Source organism: Bubalus bubalis, chromosome 12 (assembly GCF_019923935.1).
Source record: "Bubalus bubalis isolate 160015118507 breed Murrah chromosome 12, NDDB_SH_1, whole genome shotgun sequence".
Lineage (NCBI taxonomy): Eukaryota > Metazoa > Chordata > Mammalia > Artiodactyla > Bovidae > Bubalus > Bubalus bubalis.
Window position 1 is genome coordinate 21,029,687 of NC_059168.1, and position 22,532 is coordinate 21,052,218.

The window sequence follows — 22,532 nt, forward strand, 5'->3', positions numbered from 1 at the left end:
TGCCTGATATTCCTACCATTGGTTAGAGACAATAATTGTTAGAATGGCTCCATTACTTCAGAGATCTAATTAGTAGATCCTTCTAATTTTCCATATGTTCAAATTCAACTCCAACAGGAGCAAAAATGACTGTTATTTTCCCGAGATGCGATGGAAAAAGGGAACAACAAGTTTGACTTTTCAGTTTGTTATTAAATTGGCCATTGGTATTGTTTTGAGTAAGTGGCTTCCAAACTCTCACAGCATACCAAGGCAAGGTACAGAAGAGACAAAACAACTTTTCATTCTAACTTTGCAATGCTGCTTCCTTTTTTCTTCCATCCAGAATGTCCTGAAGTTCACAGAGCAGGAACACCCTGACTATTACCTACTTCTGGTGTGTGTTCAGCGCCTGCGAGTATTTATCTCACACTACACCCTGCTTTTTCAGTGCAATGAGGATTTGCTTATTCAGAAACGGAAAAAGCTCAAGAAGTAAGGTTCTGATGGTGAAGTTTAGAGGGTTGACCAAAGGTTTCTGAGAACAGGGATACACACGGTCAATGTGAGTGTCTGTTGCAAGTAACCACATTGTATGTAAAGTAGCTGAAATGCAGTGGTGGAGGCAGAAGAGAGGAGAGAAGGGAATGGAAGAGAGGTGGCCAGGCTGGCTACAGGAGGGAGGTACTTACTAGCTGGTAGAAATTACTTTAGAAAAACAAGCAAATTTGCTGTACTGTTTATGGGGACCTTCTATTTTCTCATGTTGCTAACCACCTCAAAAATAGTTATTTCGCTAAACTTGTCTGGTTTAAAATTGCAGTTTAAAGGCTAAAATCTGATTTCTTTCATTAACTCAAGAAGTATTTATTGAGCACCTATGGTATACCAAGTAATGTTCTTCAAACTGAATACACTGCAAAGAACAAAACAGTCAAAAATTTTTGCCACATGGAGCTTACTTTTTAGACCTGGATAGCCAGGTAATAAATAAGATAGATGGTTTTAAGTGCTATGGGTAAAAATAAAACAAATAAGGGAGAGGGTGGTGGTTGAACAGATTTCACACTAAGAAGAAATAGGGAGGACTAAGGAAAATCTGGTCTTCAAAGGGAACAGAAGCAACTCATAACAAAGCTTACTAATAACCTGGATTTTTTCCAACCTCATCCCAATCCAATGAGGAAAACAGAATCATTTCTATGGGTGCTTCACATTAGAAGAAGATGCTATCCCCCAAGTCAGGGCTCCTCTAATGGATGACCTCTCCCCGTACTCCCCCTTACCCCCAAACTCAGTTCAGCCAATTGATCAGCATCCCCACTCCCAACCAGCAGTCAGCTTGCACTCTAATGTATCAACCACCTAGTTTGTAGAGAGCCTGGGGAGAGCGAGAAGCTCACAGCTGAGATTCATCTGAGAAATGCTACTTTTCTTGGTGTAATCTATATATTCAGAGAGTTGATTTTCCACTGAGAATTATTACCTCCATTCTATTAGGTCATCCATGGCGAAGCTGTACAAAGGGCTGGCTTCCCAGTGTGCAAACGCCGGGCAAGATGCTTCTCCCACTGCAGGCCCCGAGGCTGTCCGTGACAGTGGGATCCACTCAGAAGAGATGCTGCAACCCTACCCTTCTGCTCCCAGTTCTGGACCTGCTGTCACGTAAGCACCTGTTGCTGTGGAAAGATTAATGACAATGCCCTCGCGTCCCAGGTGGTCTGTATAGGGTAGCAGGCCAGTCTGTGTGGGTTTGCAAACCAGCTTGGATTAGGAGTATGACTTACAGGGCTCCTTTCTCCCTCTCCCATCAGGTCTATATGTGGCAGGCAAACAGCTGACCCAATGTCTGGATCCCAGAGGAAGGCACTCATGTTAAGGAGCAGGCCTAGAGGCTGGAGGTTACTCCCAATAAGGTTACCACACGTAACCATCCCCCACCTACAGCATGAGTCTCTCAGGGTTTGGACAATGACAGAGTGGAAGGGAGTACCATAAGATGACAGGAAGGCATTTTATAGCTCTCAGAAGAGTGGGGCTTTAATGTCTCCACGAGATACAGTGGGGGAAAAAAGCTATCCCAGTCAGGGGTCAGAGGAAGTCTGGGCTCTGAGGATGAGACATTGGTCTGAGATGATGCAGAATGTTGATTAGCATCTCCCAATTCTCCGTGAAGCTTCTTCAGAAATAGACTTCATGACCTCTGTTCTTCAGCTTCTCTGAAAGCTGTTCTGGGTTGTGAATGGATGTGATCATTGATAAAGTCTCTGCACACAACCTTTTCAAACACTAAACTGTTTTTTTCATTTAGCAAACTTCTTGATGATCTTTAAAGGATTAGGCCACATATCTGGAACTCATTTTACCTCTGAAGGATAAGTGGACTTGGGCCACCTCTGAAACTAGGACTTTTGGAAGATCAGGGAAACCAAAACTCAAAATTTCAAATCCCCAATTTACCAATTCTCCCCAAACTAATTCCTCAGACTATAATTTCTGCTTTGGGTTTTATTAAGGAAAAATTAGAAATCATGCAAAAAGCTGCTTTTCTAATATTATGACGACGTGAGAAGCAGTTGAGCTTATTTCAATTTTTTAATCACTAGTTTTTAGAATGCAAATTACAATCATGGAAGGAGCAACTGATCAATAACTCAAATCCTGTTTGCTTTTTGCCTTCATCTCTTAAACTGAGAACACTTAGCAGTAAGAGATGGTGGAGAAGGAAATAGCAACCCACAGCAGTATTCTTGCCTGGAGAATCCCATGGACAGAGGAGCCTGGTAGGCTACAGTCCACGCGGTTGCAAAGCGTTGGATACAACTGAAGCAGCTTAGCATACCATAGCACATCAGTGAGAGACGGCAGTGCAAATGTGCAGTCAGGATGGTGAAATTTCATAATCATTCTGAAAATCTGAAACATTAATCTTTCTATACATAAAGTCCAGGATGATTTTCCTACTATAGATAAAATCCTAGAACACCTGTAGGGAGAGTATGCTGCTGCTGCTGCTGCTGCTGCTAAGTCGCTTCAGTCGTGTCCAACTCTGTGCGACCCCATAGACGGCAGCCCATCAGGCTCCCCTGTCCCTTGGATTCTCCAGGGAAGAACACTGGAGTGGGTTGCCATTTCCTTCTCCAGTACATGAAAGTGAAAAGGGAAAGTGAAGTCGCTCAGTCGTCTCCAACTCTTAGCGACACCATGGACTGCAGCCTACCAGGCTCCTTCGTCCATGCGATTTTCCGGGCAAGAGTACTTGAGTGGGGTGCCATTGCCTTCTCCAAGTATACCACACAGAGTATACCACACCGAAAAAAATACGTTTCCTGGGAGGGGAGCGAGACAGGAGATGGAATTTTTTTGTGGATCACTTCAGCTTTTTTTTCACTTGAATTCTTAAGACAATGATAAAACTATCTTCTTTGAAGTTAAGACTTATACTGCCTACAAAATGAAATCCTTAGAGATTACACCCAGAGGAAGAACATGGCTGCCACGGCACTCTGTTGGGAAAATAACCAGAAAAGAAACCCAAGTCTTCCAAGTTAAAAGAGAATTCAACTCAACATTCCATTTTACTATATTTTCACCTTTGTAAATGTGACACTTAATTTTTATCTTAAGACCATCAGACAAAATAGTATTACAGTTTACTTCTGCATTCTTACTGCATTTTTTTGTGGCAAAATTTAGTATGAATAAACTAACACAATAACTAGTTTGGGTCAGTGTGCGGTAGTCCACTCTCATCTGGCAATTAAATTCCAGCCGAACTGGCATTCGCATCCAATCTGATGCGTATGCTATCCAAGTATCCAGTGTGAATTATTCTTTATCCACGATGAAACAAATCAAAATAACTCTCCATGAAATTGGGCATATTCAGAGAGACGGACTTTTCATTTTGGTAATATTCTTGTGGATGGAAGTTTGAGATGACTTATATTGCATGCTTCATAGCCACAGGGAATTTTTTAGTTTTTTATTATGAAAATGTCAAATACATACAAAAGCAAAATGTACAGTGAACCCCGCATACTATCATCCAGATGTTTTTTTACTTCATCCAGATTTTTTTTTACTGTTTACTTCATCTGGGAATTGTTCTTAAGCAGGAAGATCCTTGAGTTGAACAAAAGTTGTTTCCATGATTTTCTATGACTCTGCTAGGACAAAAAAGGGAGAGAAGAGAGAAAAAGATGTGCCTTGGGGCCTTGACACATGGTGGAGAGGGTCAGCGCTGAGCATCCTTGGCCTACCAGCCATCTCTACACAGTGCCTCTGGGCTCAGACGGGTACTTCCGGGATCCTCTTCACAAACGGTTATTTTCACTCTCCCACTTGGGGGACCAGGGCTCCTGGGGGCTACTTAATTTGACAAGCCTGTGGCGCTTGGTAGGTAACACAGAGGAGCCTGGGAGGGCCGGAGAAGAGGGAGCAGACAGTTTGCGTCTAAGCGGTATCTGGTAGGCATTGTGTGGTTCCCAGCCTCGCGCTGCTCGGGGACAGGCGCGCACTAATACACCGTAAGCACACTTCTTTTGTATTGTCTCCCCTTTAAAGACATTTGATGCCCCCAGTGAAGAAAAGCCAACAGCAGCAAAGCTTGATGGAGAGCATGCAGCCCGGGAAGCCCAGTGACTGGGAGATGGAGGGCAGAAAGCACGAGAGGCCCGAGAGCCTCCTGGCGCCGGCGCAGTTCTGTGCCGCTGAGCAGGACGTGAAGGCGCTCGCCGGGCCCCTGCAGGCTATCCCGGAGATGGACTTCGAGCCGTCGCCGGCGGAGCCGCTGGGCAACGTGGAGCGCTCCCTGCGCGCCCCGGCCGAGCTCCTGCCCGACGCCCGCAGCTACGTGCCCGCGGCCTACGAAGAGTTTGAGTATGGCGGCGAGATCTTCGCGCTGCCCGCACCCTACGACGAGGAGCCCTTCCAGGCTCCGGCCCTCTTCGAGAACTGCTCGCCCGCCTCTTCCGAGTCCAGCCTGGACATCTGCTTCCTGCGGCCCGTCAGCTTCGCCATGGAGGCCGAGCGGCCCGAGCACCCGCTGCAGCCGCTGCCCAAGAGCGCCACGTCGCCGGCAGGCAGCAGCGGCGCCTACAAGCTGGAGGCAGCAGCGCAGGCGCACAAAGCCAAGCCGCTGAGCCGCTCGCTCAAGGAGTTCCCGCGCGCGCCGCCGCCCGAGGGCGTGGCCCCGCGCCTCTACAGCACGCGCAGCAGCAGCGGCGGCCGCGCGCCGCTCAAGGCCGAGCGCGCCGCGCAGGCGCACGGCCAAGCCGCCTCCGCTCGCGGGGCGCCCCGGACCTTCTTTCCCCAACAGAGGTCCCAAAGCGAAAAGCAGACCTATTTGGAAGTAAGGAGGGTAAAGTAAAACCAACCCCAAACCCACAGCGCTGGCAACCCCGGGCCTAGATCTCCAGGGGTGCAGCCTGGGCTCACCTAGCGTGGAGGGGAACGCAGGTTGGCCAGGCGGGGGCAGCAGAAGATGCTGAGAGCCCGTGTTACTTACAGGCTTGTCCGTCAGTGGTCCTCGGAGGAAAATGTTAGTTCTTCAGGGCCAGGACGCAGGAGCATGCCATACCTATGTATGTGTATGATGACAAAAAGACTAGGACTCCTCTTAGACCTGCTTAAAACACCCCCCGCCCACCACCACCAAGTTAAAGAGTTACAGGTGTTCTGTGCTTTCCTGCTTAAGCTGTGGCACCTCCCAGATGCAGTTCATATGCAAAACACTTCACAGAAGTCCCAGGGGATGTGTCTTCTTTGCCTATTAAACGCACCCCTTGTTCAAAATATCGAATCCTAGGTGCTAGCCCTGACCTGCACCCTTGTTTATAGCTAGGGAGGAGGCAAGTTGCCCTCTCTCCCTGGGGACTCTTGAGAAAAGTTCATTTCCACTTGCTTTCCTTTTGCCTGGAAAAGGGTGTCATGGTACTTTGCAGACTCCAGTTGGACGAAGACAGCACCAAACTGTCCAGAAAGCATTGACTCACAAACACCTTCTTTGGCCTCTATATGGATGTTTGGTATTTTGATGTTTCATCTTGACATCTGCAAGCCTTGGGACATTTAAAGAAGTGTTTAAATACATATTCGTGAAAGGACTAATAGTTCCTGAATAAACAATGTCTCCACAAGTGATTGGAACAAAGGCAATTTCTGATTAAGTAGAGAGTAACAGAGTGGCTCTGAGCTATGCCCCCATTCTTCCTGTTTTAACATTTTAGAAGCAGGGTTAGGATTTACAGGGCAGCACTGTATTGATTGAAACACCTTGAAAGTGACAGTCCAGGACTGTCCTTCATTAAGTGTCCCTTACATCCAGCACTAGGGATCCTTTGCCTCCAGGAGAAACGATTTTCCACAGGAGTGAGGGCCCTGCGTTCCACCTGTTCCTATTTCTAAAGGAGTGGGAAGAGATTGAAGATCACTGACTCCATTCATTTTTCAGCAAACCCTGACCACCTGCCTCACCCCAGGCTCTGTGCTAAATGTTGAGGGTTCAGAAATAAACAACATCCAGTCTCTGCCCTCCAAGGCCACTGGCTTAGCCCTGAAGGAGACACATAAACAGAATTATAATAAACCATGGGAGCACATGGGAGGGTCTCTATTTAAACCCTCAGAGAAGTCTTAGATAGTTTGAACATCTGAATTCAACTTTAAAAGCTGCTTAGCTATTGGCTAAGTGAAGAATGGTGTAGGGAAATATAAAAAAAAAGCTCATGGGCCTTAAAAAAAAAAAAAAGGGAGGAGTGAGTCTTCTTTTGAATACTTCCCCAGGTGGGAGTGGTGAACATTAGGCCAGAGGAACATGAAGAACCTTGGCGCTTCCAGCCCATCTGAACTCCAGAAATCAAAGTCTGTGTCTGCCTCCTGAAAGGCAGAAATACTTCAGTGTGCCCAGCTAAGGTTGCTGAAGGGCCCCGGGATTCTTAGATTTCCTTCTGCCTCTGATTTTCAACTCTGAACTTTATACAGTTCTATTAGGTAAAATTTCTTAGATAAATCAAAGTTAGGCATGTGTCAAAGTTTAAAAGTTTCGGGACTTGCCTGGCAGTCGTGGTTGACACTCTGTGCTTCCAGTGCAGGGCAAGAGTGGCGGTGGCATGAGTTTGATGAGCTTGATCGCTGGTCCGGAAACTAGGATCTCACATGTTGCACAGCGTGGCCAAAAAAAAAAAAAAAGTGGATTAAAAAATGAAAGATATATATACACACATATTTTTTAAAGTTAACAAGGAAAGTAGAAAAAGTGCCAACTCAAAGTCACTTGGAATGGGCAGAGATATACATACAAAATCTTTTAACTCCTATAGTATAAACTGCAAAGAATGCTTTTATTTCATATGCTCATACAAATGTCTTTTTTCCCCTAGTTGATGTGTGAAAAATTGGGAGCTCAACAAATGGTTTTGCCAGGCAAAAACCATTCATCAGAGTGAGATGGGGTTTTAGCTGCAAAAGATGAGCCCTTCAAAAGCCCCATCTGTAAAGATATCGGCTCTTTCCTGATGAGGTGTGCAAAGCTCCTAGGGTTCCATCTCCTCAGATGTACTGTGTATTTGCCATCCTTGTCCTCAGAGCCAGCCAAACCCTAGTCTTGAGTGTTCTGTCGCTAAGAGTAAAAAAAGAAGACGATATGCTTCAGTGGCAAGAGCACCTGACTGGGAGTCAGGAGATCCGTGTTCTAATCCTGACTCTGCTGCCAAATAGCTGTGTGCTTCTGGACAATTCATTTGGCTTCTCTGCCTCCAGTTTTCTCATCTATGAAATAAGACAATCCATACTTTACCTACCTCACAGGGTTGTTGTGAGGATAAGGCCAAATAAGATAAAGTTTGTGAATATGCTTTGTCAAGTGTGAAATGCTACACAAAGGCAAGATCTTATCAAGATCATGATTCCACAGAAAGATTTTCCTTCAACTATTAGTAGATTTACTTCCTAAAAAGCCCACTTCTCAAGATTTGGTCCTTGCATGAGTAGTAAATGCTTTACCTGGGAGCTTGTTCTAGATGCAGAATTTGGGCTCCACCTGTGACCAACTGAATCAAAATCTGCATTTTAGCAAGATTCCAAGGTGACTCATATAAACATTAAGTGCAGGTGGGCAAGAACATACCTTAAACTGCTGTTTTCCTCATCTGTGCAAAAAGATTAGCTAGGCCTAATTTCAGAGATTCTGATTCAGATAGTTTGGTTTTTGGGCTCAGGAGCCTACATTTAAATGAAAGCCCCAGTTGATCCTATAGCCCTAGGACCACACTTTCAAAAATGCTACACTCAGCCATCAAAATGTTGATCTCCATTATTTAGTTATGAATCTTAGTAGAATCCCAAAGAATCGCTAGATCTAGTTTCTTAATTAGCCCAAGTTTGCTTTAGTTGGAATAGGTGCCCGTCATTAGTCTTTTGGGGTGGGAGAGGAAAGTGAGAGGTTAAAGAAAATTGTCCCATAGTCAGGATCAATGTTAACTTTGGATAAGAGTAAAAATACACCCCTCTTTTGTGTTTTCAGGAGATGCATTTAGAAGATGCCACCAGATTCTGTCCAAAGGAAGAAAGAGAAAGTGAACAAACATCTTTCAGCGATCAAAACCCCAGGCAAGACCAGAAAGGGGGCTTTCGCAGCTCCTTCCGCAAGCTCTTTAAAAAGAAGTGAGTAGCCCTTAGACAAGACAGCATTGTAACTCATTTCCCTGTGGGCTAAGTCTTGAGGTTTTAACAGTAACAAGTAGCCTGGTTTTACACAACTGCTTCAAGCTCAGTGCCTGTACCCAGTAGCCACAATTCCTGCCAGGTGAAGATGTTTCTTATTGTGATCTCCTAGAGTAAAAGCACACTCGGCTCTGTCCTCTGCCGCCTCTGTCTTTTAGCCCTGCCTCCTTGTTCCCAAAGTCCTGTGTCCTGGGAGGAGTGGGCAGAGGAGGTCTCCTGGGAAATCCCCATGGGCGCGAGGAGTGGGGTTGGGTGTAATGGGTGCACCATGAGAACCTCCCCGCCTATGGAAGGTTTTCTCAGGCATCGCAGCTCTTCCGCCTGTAGGGACCTGTAGTTATCCTGGTTACTTACTAGTGCACATTTAGGGGATATCTGCCTGTGTTTTCCCTAGCAGAAATGATTGGATGGATTTGGCTTGGGTCCTACTTAAAAAATCACTTTAATGGAGTCTCCATACTCCATAGGAGGCAAAAGCAAGGCATTTCTTTCCTGTGGTCCTTCTAAGATTCTCAGCCCTTGCTGTGTGGTATCACCCACCTGTCATTTTGGTCAGCACTTACAAGCACTGTTTCACAGACTGGGAGGCATTGGCCAAATGCCAGCATGAAACGTAAGACAAAAGCACTGAGTTTTAGCGTTTGGCAGTGGGGGGATCTCCAGTCTAGCCCTCACCCGCTGGGGAGACTGCTGTCCCTTTCTCCACCCATCCTCAGGCCTGTTGTCTCCCCCTTAGAGTTGTTGCCTGGTGCTTCGTTTCCCTTCTTAGAGGAGCTTCTCACAGTAAGCCTTAAACAGCAAGTGTCCCTATTTTAGTGGATGGAAAAGTTAAAGGCACTCTTGCTGACTTCATAGTTTGGAGCTCCTGTGTGAGGAAACACAGGAAATCACTTTCTCCCAATTTAGATAGTGGTCTTGATGGAAGAACTGGGGCAGGCCTGGACTGAGGACTTTTGCGGTTGGTTTGTCTAATTCCTCTCCTAGAGGGAGGGTAGTACTGAGAGTAGCAGGTCTCTCTGATCGTTGGTCCCACCCATTGTTACTGGAAGAAGAGGCAAGGGGGAGCAGCAGTCCTGCAGAGGCAGCCCTGTTCCTATTCTAGCCCGTTCAGTTTTGCTAGAGTAGCCCGGGCGTGCATGACTGCTGGAGCCCCTTGATTTGGGGGTAATGAGCTGAGAATTGAATCCCTTTCTAGGACCATAGATTTAGATCTTTCCTGACCCAGCACCTCCTGTCAAGTGTGACAGTGGAGAGACCTGGAGACAGTTCTCCAGCCTGACTTTGGAATGCAGGCTTCTGAATCCTGCTAAGAACTCCAGACTCCTAAGACCATTGCTTGAGCCTTTTATTTTTACTTATTTTTAAACCACAGTGTTTCCCAAGAAAACAACCACTTTTTGCCATTTATAATGACTGTGTGCTGCCTGTTGGAAAGCACCCAGACATGGATCTGTTGCTGGTTCCTTTGCACATTCCCGTTCCAGGACCGGGAATAGTGGATAAGAGAGGAACTTTCTTAAAACGCAGCTGCCTGGAACTGGGGCTGGCTGCCCCATGAGGCAGTGGATTCTCTTAAGGAGGATTTGGATGACCCTGGTTAGGGAGGCTGTGAAAGGGACACCCACAGCGGGTGGGAGATCACTGCCACCCGAGTGCTTTCTAGCTTGAGATTTGCTTTATCTGTATTTTGACTTTGTTGTAGATCAGTCTGGGAGATCACATCTTTTTAATGCTTGAAACAAGAAATCAGTGTGGCCTGGGACCCGTCATTTTAATGACCATGTAGAAGGCCAGATTTTATCTTTCTATAACCTCCCATAGCCATTGGTTCATTGCCAAGGATTTGCTGTGGACTCTCTAAATTTTCATGTTAGATAATTACTTTCAGCCCTCTGGGAGATTTTGCGGATCCTTTCTGGAGGGTCAAACGGATCACCTTAGTTCTCTCCTACTTTTATCATAGACAAGTTCCTCCTGCCTCAATCCAATTGCTGCCACCACTTCTGGCACTGCCTTTGTATTTAAAATCTGAAGTGTTATACGGATGGAAGTAAAGTTGGTGCCATACAGTTGTTGCTCCCTCTGGTCGGCTTTCCTGGCTTTTTACATCTTGTGTAGGACTGTGAGCGCTGCTGTGTAATACTTGCTTGTCGCCTTGTATCTGGGGTGCTTTGGTAGGCCCTCTGGAGACTTGGCACAAGGTAAAAAAGCAACTTGAGTAGCTTCTCCTGAGTATTTTCATCCTAGAACCTTGGAAAGTTTGTTCCATTTTGCTAAAGTAGAGACAAAGGGCAAGGAGGCCCCAGCATAGCACAGAAAGGTCAGCGGCTCTCAACTCAGATGAGAACACTTGACTCTTCTCATGAATGAAGCATTCTTTGTCATACGCATGTACTGTGTGAGATGCTTGTCTAGGAATCGTGAGTGACTTGGTTGGTCCCGGCTGTTATGTAGGAACTTTGCAGACTGAAGCCAGGCATATGGACAGGTACAGGGAGGAACCAGAAAGAGATACTCTGCCCATCCTCCTCCCATGTGTTGGGAGGTCAGGCTGGCAGCAAGCCCTGGGACTTCAAGACATGGTTCATCCTGGGTCCTGAAGTCAGGCTAGAGGCTGGCCTCAGAGGTCCAAGACGGATCAGAGCCAGAGCAGCTGCCTGTGTCACACCCGGGGCTCACTGCCTGCCTCCCCCAGCCCTCTGCAGGCTTGTTCCTGTCTACACTGACACACTTTTTGTATCCATAGGGGCTTGTTTGGCTGGTGGCCCCACACACCCAGAATGCTGCTTCGGGATGAAGCTAGGCATGGAGCCAGATGCAACAGAAAACCTGAGAAAGGGTTCTCTTCCCTCTGAGGCTGGGAGGGCCGAATGCTCATACCCACAAGGATTCAAAAGGGAGAGTCAAGTTGACATCATAAAAAAAAAGTCATGAAAAATGCCCAAGATATCTGGGGGAGAGGATGATGCTCTGACCGTTTCTATCTCAGGCACATTCATCCTGGGTAGATACCAGGTCACATGTCCTTGAGAGCTGCCCAGAATTGGTCAAAATAAAGATGACATATCTTAAAGTTGGAAAACGTTAAGTGATTTTAAAAATTTTTAAATAAGGATTCTTAGAAGCCAGGAACAGAACAGACCTCATGTGATAGGTTGATGCTGGGCTGAATCCTTGTCCCCCTGCCTTTGAGCAGGATGGAAGGTAGACCATCCCATTGTACAAGCATTGACCTGGAAGCTTTCAAAAACTTGAATCTAGACTGTCCTAAATTCCGAGACCAATGCTACTTCATCCCTATGTGTGAATCTTAGACTTAGGCCAATACCTTGGTTGGGGGTGTGCATAGGGGAAGAGGGTTCTGTAAGACAGCTTGGGGCAGGGATGTACGTGCTCTTTTTATCCTCAACTCTCATGGGAGTGGAAGACAAAGCATATGGCGTCCAAATGATTAATTCTACTTCCTCACCCATTTCTTCCTCTTTAGCACTTTGTAATTTACATGCCTCAGAGGGTCTCTTTCCCAGTCAGCACCCTCCCTTTACCAGTCCCATGGAAATCTCTTCTTTCTTTAATCACACACTGTGGAGAGAGCACTTCCACAGAGTCCCATATGACTGAGTGTCAGTGAGTCCGCTTTGCCGTCTGCCCAGCTTGGACTGTGGAGCAGACCATGTCATAGAAAGCACAACTACTAAAGAATCCATTGATAACTGCAGCCTCATGTTCTTCTCTGCCTCCTTAGAGCCTGTGTGAAGTTCTTCCTCCATTCTTACCCACTTTGGGATTCTCTCTCATTTCCCATTTTAATTCCCCATATAAATGGAAAACGGAAGGAGATGGCTGAAGAGAAAACATTTACTTAAACCTGATTATAGATGTTACTCAGTAGGTCATTTGAGATCAGTCACTACGTTAAGAGTCTTCAGTGTTCTAGGTTCTGTCAGCAGAAGCTTAAGATCCAAATGTAAGAGTGACCCAGCTACCAGGTTTAGTGCCTAGAACATAGTAACCCCTTTACAAATCTACATCAAACGAGTGCGCGTTTGTCACCCTGTTGATTGTCAGCACCAACTTACGTGGCCGACAGGATGGGTGCTCTGCTGCTCCCTTTCTTCTCCATCTGCATCTTCCTGAAGCTTTCAAGGCAGACAGTCTTTCCAGTCAGCAAAGCAACCCTTTTTAGGTCAGAGGCTCCTGCACCACTGATCCCAGCCCTCCTGTTTTCCCCAGCTCCAAATAAACTTTACGGCTTACTGTAGTAAATTGATACTTGCATGACCTACCCAACTTGTGATTTTTTTTGTCTCTGTCAGTTGAGTGGAAGGAAAGTTAGGGACAGGTGTGTTCCCCTCCCATCAAACATTTGGATGGCTGTGTCAGAAGGTACTGGCAGCCATCCTAATCTTGCCCAGCAAGTGTTTGCCTGCCTGGCCCTTATGTGTGTTCCTTTGCAGTCAGCCAGAATGGCCCTAGCAACTCAAATACCATTTCTGTTTTATAAAGAAAGGGGATAAAAAGCAAATCCATTAGCTTTCCACCTAGATTCCACAGGTTATTTTTCAGTAATTTAGGTATGCATTACTCTAGAACCTGACAACCACACATTCACAAGGGTCCAAAAGTTGAGGTGTTCATATACCATGTAAGCATTAGAAAGAAATCAGCTAAAAGTATCTTTAAAAGGGTGAAAATTAGCTTCTAGTCATGGCTACAATGGAATACTAGATCTTGAAAATGATTAGCAAGTTACCATTTAGTTAATTGTTAGTTAATATCAAGAAATGAGGAGCCATTCACACACCTGCAGACACAAAGGTGGTTTGTGAGAAGAGCAGTTAAAAAAGAAAAATACTAAGCTGAGTTTGTGGACTTTGGAAACTAGACAGGGCGATTTTGGCATTTGTTTCAGAAATGGGAACTCAACTGGTGAAGATTTCTGTGGTCCTTGGGGCTGGTGGTGACATCAGAGCTTTCCCATTTCCAGGTAAACATGAAACAGTTGCATGTTGGAACCATCAAAGTATGACATGGTGGGCTTTGGAGAGATCAGATGTAGCTAAGAGGGGAAATGGAAGGCAAAGATTTTAAGTTTTGATGAATGTTTTCTGATGAGAAACTATCATGTGGGGAAACAATTTGGAAGAAACAGCAGCCAGATTCAAATCTTGCTTCCTACTTCCTGCCCCCTCGCCCTGCAATGCTTTAGGCATTCTTAGTCTTCTGGATAACAGAAGATACGGGGAAAGAATGACATGGTCAAAAATCTATCTTCCTAACAGTTGGGGCACAAGTGCATCAACCAGGGATGATTTGAACTGGAGGTAGCTGGGAGTTCTGAGAGAAAGCCTGGAGCTTTAGGGTGGGGCCTGAGGAGGTGGTTTCAGGGGAGAATTGCAGGCGGCTTCTGAAAAGGAAAGAGACTTTCAGCCCAGCCAGCCATCATCTTACTTAATGAACACCCAGATCTACTGGGGTTGAGGAGAGAAAGTTCTTCCTCTATGTACTGGGATATAGTGGAAAAGGGCTCCTTACTGACCAGATGGAGGAAGTGTGGTAGACAGCTAAGGCCTTCATCTGTGAAACCAAATAATAGGGTCAGAGTTAAAAATTAAAAATCCAATCAATCATCATGTTTCTAGACATCAGAATTTTAGTCTTTGCGTGGATCTAGATTCTTTCCTTAAATAAGGTAAAGGAATGTTTGCATTCTGCCCAATGATTTCAGTAAATGATAGAGTCATAATTAACTTATCTAATAGCAACAGTGAGGACGTTCCTAGTGTATCTACGATAGTGAAAGAATGTATCCTTCTTTTGTGGATAGTGGAAGCATGCCTGACTCTGCCTCGGCATATGGAGAACTTGCTCAGTTGTGTAGGAGCTTTGGACAAAGAACTTCATGTCTAACGTCACTGTCATACACCTTGCATGAGGTCTTTTGATATTGCTTCTTAGTCACTGGGCTAGTTTTTACCCATTCTAGCTCAGAGCTGAAGCTAGCCAAAGGGCCCCAGCCTAGCTTATCAGAGGTTATTTCCAGAAAGCCTCCTCCCTCTAGGGACTTCTGACATGAACAGACTGGAGAAGGTGCAGAGCTGGAATGGATTACCCAACTGGCTTAACCAAGAGAAAGGAAGAATACACCCTCGACTGGGGACTCAATTGGACTGTTTTGAGTTGTTGCCTCTTGATTGGGCTTGGTCTCCTATGTGGTGGTTGAGATAATAGAATCTCCTTAATCTAATTACTGTACTGATTTCTGCATTCTGCCAAATGTAGCATATATGTGTGGTTGGCTTCAATAAATTTTTTATTTAAAAATGAAAACAAGCAAAAGCAAGAGTTTGTAATGTAATGCCCAGATTAAGTAAAGGCCCTCGATAACCTTGATAACCTTGGTTGAGAGCAATGAATTCTACCCCTTAAAATCTAAGGGCCTTCTTAATTTGTGTAGTAGTTCCTTGATTGAATTGAAAATAGGATTTATTGAATCTTCTAATCCTTTCTCCCCCGTTGACAATGCTATTACATGATTTCTTACACTGTCATACACAATTGTCACAAGTGTCCCCATTAAGCACTAGAAAGGTCAACTCTTTATGTGCGCTGCAACTCTTAGTTACACATGTCCTGAGTCATGAAATTCAAGGGAAGTAAAAATTATTCCAGATCTAGGAGGCAGATCTTGTTCTGTTTTACAAATGCAAAACAATTTGGTTAGATAAAATATTTGAAAACAATTAAAACCAAATCAACCTGTACTTTATCTGTGTGCTGAGATTTTAGGTCCAGTGGATCAGAATACAGGGAAAAAACTAATGAGAATCCCTCAATGGATCCTTCACCCACCAAACAAGATTTCTTCAGAAACCGACTTGCTCTTGCAAATGAGCTTGACCAAGGAACAGCTGTGTAAAACATACTTAAAGTTGTATTGTCAAGTGGTAAGATGAGGATAAAAAGCTTGTATATATCTGTGTAGGAATATATATATATATATATTGATGTATAAATCCCTGAGGAAAACTAATATAAATACCTACATATGAAACTAAATCAACATACAAGACATTGAAGAGATGAAGATTAGTCTGTGGTTGAGAGCTGGCTCTTTGAACAACACTTGGGACAAGGGAAATGAAGACTTTTCACAGCATTACAAAAACACAATAAATTTGGAGGAAAATAAATGCTTGTAAGAAAACTTCCACCTTGAAGTCATTCCCCCAGTATAATATTGAGCATGTTCATATTTAACATGGATGTGAAATTTATGCTTCTGAGGTCTTTAGCTTATTTATTTCATCTTAGACTAGTATACACCATGCTAGGGGGCAGTTCTGTCATGCCATATATCTTCCAAAAACCCCAAGGCAACACCTAACATCCCTTAAGGCAAAGCATCTGTTAACACAATTGTATTACGTGTTGCAAATACGAGTTGTGGAAAAATTTGTGCTTAAACCATGACAAAGAAGGTTCAAAGCTTAAAGACATGTTGATATGCAAATAGGAAAAGAACCTTAAGAGTAATATTCCTCTTGTTCTATGGTTATGAAAACCAGCGCAGGGAACAGTAATTCCTCTAGAACTGGGAGGTCAAAGAAACATTTTCCCTCATGTGGATTGTGGGTTGTGCTGTGGACAGGAAAAAGTCCAGAGTCTGTGTTTTATTAAATACTCAGGATTCAAAGATCCACCAGTGATCCTGAGTGTCACTCACACTCATGACCACGTGGACTGAGAAGAAAGCATTGATTAAGCCACATTGCCTTAAAAGACGTTCTTCAGTCTGTAAAGAAGGTAGCAACAACGTCTATACTTTACTGGCTCACACACACTGGTTGCTACAAACACCAAGTCAGAATGAAAGCTTAGGGCTAGCATTACCTTGTTTTCCAGAACTAAGTTGAAAAGAAAGTTCTTACAGTACAGGCAGAAGAGTTATTGCAATGAGGCTTGCCTGGCTATGGGGAAATAAAATGTGCTCTGTTTCCACACAGATATGGCCCAGATGGTCCACATCCTTGACGTGCCTAGAGTTCAGAATCATAATAGAAAACAATTAGGTTTAAACAATCCGTCTCTATTTCTAGGCAGTTCTCTGTAATTTGGGGCATAGGTTACTACTGTTCATTGAGAATCTTGGTACTGCAGCTGACTTCTCCAGAGGGCTGTTCCAGTAGTGATGTACTGTTTGATAAAATAGGGGAAGTTTCACTTGTAAGTCTTACAAGTTTTCTTCTCCTTGTCTGATGACTAATCAGGAACCCATCTATTAGCATCTTGAACAAAAGGAGTCTGGAACAGTCACAGGATAACTGCCAGCTTTTTGGAGTTTCTGATATTTAATTTGAAGCCAAGCTTTTCATTTTTCTGAAATTAATGAACTCCTTTGAAATTAGATTTCTATTATCAGGCCACAGATGTTTGGGGGTCAGTGCTTAAAAGCAAAGTGTGAAATCGACTGGACACGAAAAGTGAAACAGGAGACATAAACTCGTAAATAAAATATTAAAAACAAAATTTCTTTCCCCTTCATATTATTATAGAAATGATCAATTACTGGGAAGGTTTCAGAAATATCACACACCTCCCAAATTTTCATTTTGATAACATCCTTTGAAAAATCTTAATGCTACATTTGTAGCACAACTCCATTTAGTTGTATTTTAGGAACGTAACCTATAAAAACTAATCGTAATGTTGCTGCTCTCTGGGTCTCAATCACCTGATATCTGGATTTTTTTCCTGTTAGCTTTCCTCCTGCTCCCATCAATCCCACAGGTCTCTAACATCTCATTCCCAAACATTGCCTGTGTGAAACTCTTTGACTGTTCTTATTTATCTACAGTCAAATTCCAAACTCCTTGACTTGACATTCAATCTCTCTCCCTCCAGTTCAGCTCCAGTTTTTCCCCTGGCTCCTCTCTCCCTGTTTGCAGTGCGGGCTCTTATTATTTCCTGGCAAGCCATGCACCTTGCTCAGTTTCACTCCTGCTTCATGTCTTTACTCTGGCCTCCTTCTCTGCTAATCTTTAAGACCGAAATCTAAGCCTCATCTTTCTGTGGTCTCCTGTGGTATAACTTGTCTATCTTTTGATGAATGTGTCTTGTCTTCCCAACAAGAATGTAAGACTCTGCAAGAGCAGGAACCATACCAGAGCTTTTGAAATTCTTTCCACCTCTAGAATAGTAGGTGCTCAGTAAATGGCTGATATCAACATTAATGGGGGTGCTCTAAAAGAGAGACCACAGAAATTAATTTCTATTCAGCAATTGTCAAAGAGTTTTAGAGTTGTCACTTTACTTTCCTGTCTTTTTTTAAAGACAAATATCAATCGCAAAGGAAATAAAAAACAGTTGTCATCAGAAGCAGGTAAAGGCACCACCGGCACTTTCACAGCATCTGCACTAGAGAACATCTCTCCATGAAAGACAACAGTTTGCTATTCTTCCAGGTTGTACTGGCTGATTTCATAATCTTTATAGGTAGCACTGTAAACTGAGGGAGGAGACAGGATCTTTAATGATATTGATTAATGATGTTTAACTGATGTCACACTAGGGATGGAGAAGGCAATGGCACCCTACTCCAGTACTCTTGCCTGGAAGATCCCATGGATGGAGGAGCCTGGTAGGCTGCAGTCCATGGGGTCGTTAAGAGTCCGGCACGACTGAGTGACTTCACTTTCACTTTTCACTTTCATGCGTTGGAGAAGGAAATGGCAACCCACTCCATTGTTCTTGCCTGGAGAATCCCAGGGACCAGGGGAGCCTGGTGGGCTGCCGTCTCTGGGGTCGCACAGAGTCGGACACAACTGAAGCGACTTAGCAGCACACTAGGGATGAGGTCAGGGTGTGGAAGACTTGGGAACTGCTAAAACTTGTTGCCTCCAGTCCTCTGGAGAAGCATGGTTTACAAAGGAGACCACTGCCAGCTTCTGGAAGTGTTTCAGTGGATTAGCAGAAAGAAGCACTCCACCAAAAATGAAGTGGGTATTTCTGCCCAGGCTGGGAGTGGCTACTGGTTCCTTCTGCATTCTTGTGAGGTCTGTATGGAACCCCAGGCAAGGATTGTTCTGCTTTTCTGATTCTAGAACTGGAACCTCATAGAACCAGGAATTTATGGACCAAATTTCTGGGGATCCATGTGGTGGGTTATTTCATCATAGTTTAAACTTCTTGAAATTATTGTCTCTTGCTTGCTCAAGGAAAACCCTTTGAAAAGTGTTCCTATAGCACCTCCTGTCATAATCACTCACCTCCTTCAAGTCTGTATGAATATATTATCTTCTCTATGAGGGCACTTAGAAAATTGAAGATACCTGGGTAACATTTCAGTTCCACTCTATTGTAATATTTCAGAGTAGAGCCCATGAGTCTGCATTTTAAATGCACTCAGGTGATTCTTTGGCCCACTGAAATTTGAGAGTCACTACTTCAGTAAGTTGAATGAGTCAGTATATAAACCACAAAACTCAGTTTCTAAACACAGATTGACTTTTAGGACAGAATAAAGGATTATTACTTACCTTGAGTTACAGAAAACTGATAGTTCATGAAAACCCAAATGAATCTTTTTGAATTATTTAATTTACCATCTGTGTCCTCTATCATTTGATGAGAAAGATATACATGATCAGTGTTCTTTATAAGAATTCTGAATAATCAATTGCATGCACTTAGAACCATGATAAAATGAATGTCTTACATTAAGTTGTATAGTAAAATTAAATCTAGTTTTCAGACTAGATTTTCTCTTGAAATATAACCATACTAAACTTCCTTCCTGAGGCTAAAACAGGGATGCTCTGGGAACACCAGGGATTCTCATATCCTGAGAGCTAATTTGACTCTTTTACATTCCCCACTCAGCCTCGGAGCATCTTAATATCTGTGCAGAGGCCAGTGAGTCTCGCATGGTAGGGAGGCGTTGAGGGAAAAAAGGGTGAGACAGTTTTTCAAAAAGGAAATAGATTAAAAGAAGGTTGAGAAAACTGATGGGAGAGACACGTCTATATTTTAAGGGAAAAGTTTAGAAATTGATGTGTGACGCTAAATTTTAAACACATAAGAATGTAAGAATGTGCTGTAAGCAGTGCTGAAATACTGTTTTGGGAAATTATCAGACATCTGAAATAGTGTTTTTGTACTTAGGCCAAATAACTTGCTTCCCAAAATTTATTGTTGCTTTCAAAGAGCTTAGTGCATAATCTTTAATAAGTTATTAAATGTGTTAAGTATCTTTGTAGAGATATTTTTATTCCTTCTTCTTGTTTAATTCCTTTCAGAGATAGTAGCATTCAGTGCTCCTAATCCTTAGCAGGAAGACTGACTGTGTAAGTGTTTCTTCCTCACGTATATAAACCTGTTCATCTGAAGATCGTGGTATCTACTGTAAAGGGCCGGTGTGGGTTCCATCTGTGTTTCTAAGTGGGCTGTTTCCTCTTAGCGCTAGAGCCCATCCTCTCTTCTCATTATCATATTTTCCTTTACAACTGGGGCAAACCCTTTAGCATACAAACACGCTTTTTTTTTTCTCCCATTTTAAGCAAAAGAAACTTGATTGCTCTCTGTCTCAGTTCTCGGCTTCCTTTGATGTAAAACCTGAAAGAGGAAACTCTTCTTTTCCTCCCATTCCACAGCACTCTCCTGACTGCTTCTGTCAGGGGCGCTGGTGATTTTCACCCTTGCCGAACAAATTCTGTCATTTTACCCCCCATATCTAATAGCACTGGACATGCCGATCACTTCCTTCTTCAGGAATTATTTCCGTACTAGGCCTCAAGGACACAACAGGCTCCCCATTTTCACCTCCATTCCTTCCTGGTCTGTGCTGGTTCCTCCTCTCTTTTCTTTTAATGTCACAATGCCCGAGGGCTCTTTGCTTAAATTTCTTCTTTTTCCAGTCTGTACTCTCTTCTTTGGTGATCTTATCTAGTTTGTTGCCTTTAATATATAACATTTATGAGAGTAACTCCCAATTTTATATCTTCAACCATGAACTCTCTCTCTTTCAAGACTCCAGACTCACATTTCCACCTGTCTCCTGGGCACTTCTCAGATGTCTTCTGTATTTATTGAAGCCCGGCACCCCACTCCAGTACTTTTGCCTGGAAGATCCCATGGATGGAGGAGCCTGGTAGGCTGCAGTCCATGGGGTCGCTAGAGTCAGACACGACTGAGCGACTTCACTTTCACTCTTCACTTTCATGCACTGGAGAAGGAAATGGCAACCCACTCCAGTATTCTTGCCTGGAGAATCCCAGGGACGGGGGAGCCTGGTGGGCTGCTGTCTGTGGGGTCGCAGAGAGTCGGACACGACTGAAGAGACTTAGCAGCAGCAGCAGCAAACCTGTTTCAGCTGAATCTTCCTCACTTCAGTTGTTGATAACTTTGTCCTTTCAACTGCTCAGGCCCCAAATCTGGAAGTCTTCCTTGACAATTTTGTTTCTTAAACCCAACATCAAGTCTATCAGCAATTTAGCTGTCGTCAGCCATATATTAGGGCTCCGACCTCTCCTCACTACCTCCTCTGCCATCACCCTGGCCAATCTGCTGTCTACTGGGCTAGCTGCCCTATTCCCACTCATAACCTCGAACTATTCTCAACACTGCAGCCAGAATGACAGCCAGGGTGATGTTAATATGTAAATCTGATCACACTGAGCCCTCTAAGGGCTCTATTTCTCTCAAACAGAAATGAAAGCCATCACAAAGGGTCTGGAGCCCCTTACACCCCTGATGGCATCTCCTGTTCACTCATATTCATCTTCTCCAGACACAAGTAGCCTTGCCATTTCTCAGATATATTAAGCATGCTCCTGTCTCCACACTTTTGAATCGGCTGTTCCCTGTGATTTGGCGTATTCTTTTCCTAGATACTTGCATGTTTCTTTCCTGTTCCTCCTTCAAGGCTTTACTCAGTGTCCCCTCCTGCACGAGGCTGACTCTCCCCACACTGGTCAAGTTTCACTTCCCCTGCCCCTGCTTGTCATCTTGTCTGGCCTTTGTTGACAGCAGTTACAACATCCTTACATGTATCTGTTCTTACTACTTCTTGTCTACGTCTCCTCACTAGATTATTAGTCCCATGATGATACGGATTTTTGTCTGTTTTGTTCATTGCTTATATTCCTAACATCAAAACTGTACCAGATACAATAAATATTTGTTGAAATGTTGAATAGTCAGATAGGCCCTTAATAAATGTTTATAACTAAGGTCACTCAAAACCAATTTAAAGACAGTGAACATCAAGAAGCTGTATGGTATGTAATCAAATTATGGGAACTTCAGGATGAAATCAAACTGTTTAACAGATATCTAATAACAGGCAAACTCTGAAGATATATCCCTCATAACTTTAGTTACTATTAAACACTCACTCTGTGAAAAGCATTGGGTTTTCACATTTTACCTTTAAAGCTCACAACAGTCCCAGGCAGATCTATTAACCTTGTGTACTGAGAAACTGAGACTCAGATTACTTATATACCTCCTCCAAAGTTACACATCTAATGGGTCATGGAACCAGAAGGTGAACACAGAAATCTGACTCCAAAGCACCTGCCTGTACTCCACCAACAGTGATTTTTCCCTTTCTACATGAGTCATGATGGTAGAGAAACCAGCTTCTAAAAATGGGCTGTAGCTTTCTTTCTTGTCTCCAATGACAGTCAAGAGTCCTAAAATAGTAGAATGGCTGTAAGGCAAAGTCCTCCTTGCCATCTGCATCTATCTGCAAAAACGTAGTCTCTGCTGAACCCTAGAGGCTCAAGTGCCCTGAATCTGTGATGAGCTAGTGACTAAGTAAAAAGGCA

The 22,532-nt window shown here is 43.8% G+C and overlaps 1 protein-coding gene and 1 long non-coding RNA gene across 6 annotated transcripts in view; one reads left to right on the forward strand and one right to left on the reverse strand.

Annotated features, from left to right (window-relative positions):
- ARHGEF33 (Rho guanine nucleotide exchange factor 33) overlaps window positions 1–15,918 on the forward strand; it is a 75,814-nt gene extending 59,896 nt beyond the window's left edge. The window contains exons 14-19 of one of the 5 annotated variants that reach the window (XM_025260901.2): window positions 326–474; window positions 1,480–1,644; window positions 4,546–5,341; window positions 8,504–8,643; window positions 13,616–13,690; window positions 15,493–15,625. In XM_025260901.2, the coding sequence (XP_025116686.1) occupies window positions 326–474; window positions 1,480–1,644; window positions 4,546–5,341; window positions 8,504–8,643; window positions 13,616–13,667 (1,302 nt within the window). In that variant the 3' untranslated portion in view covers window positions 13,668–13,690; window positions 15,493–15,625. The other 4 variants (XM_025260903.2, XM_025260902.2, XM_025260900.2 and 1 more) reach the window with 4 other exon arrangements.
- Window positions 5,133–13,593, reverse strand: LOC123328432. Its single transcript, XR_006543253.1, has 2 exons — window positions 5,419–13,593; window positions 5,133–5,322 (listed from the first exon to the last, which is right to left on the reverse strand). It is a non-coding gene; the product is annotated as an uncharacterized LOC123328432 (long non-coding RNA).
- Window positions 15,919–22,532: the final 6,614 nt, after the last annotated feature.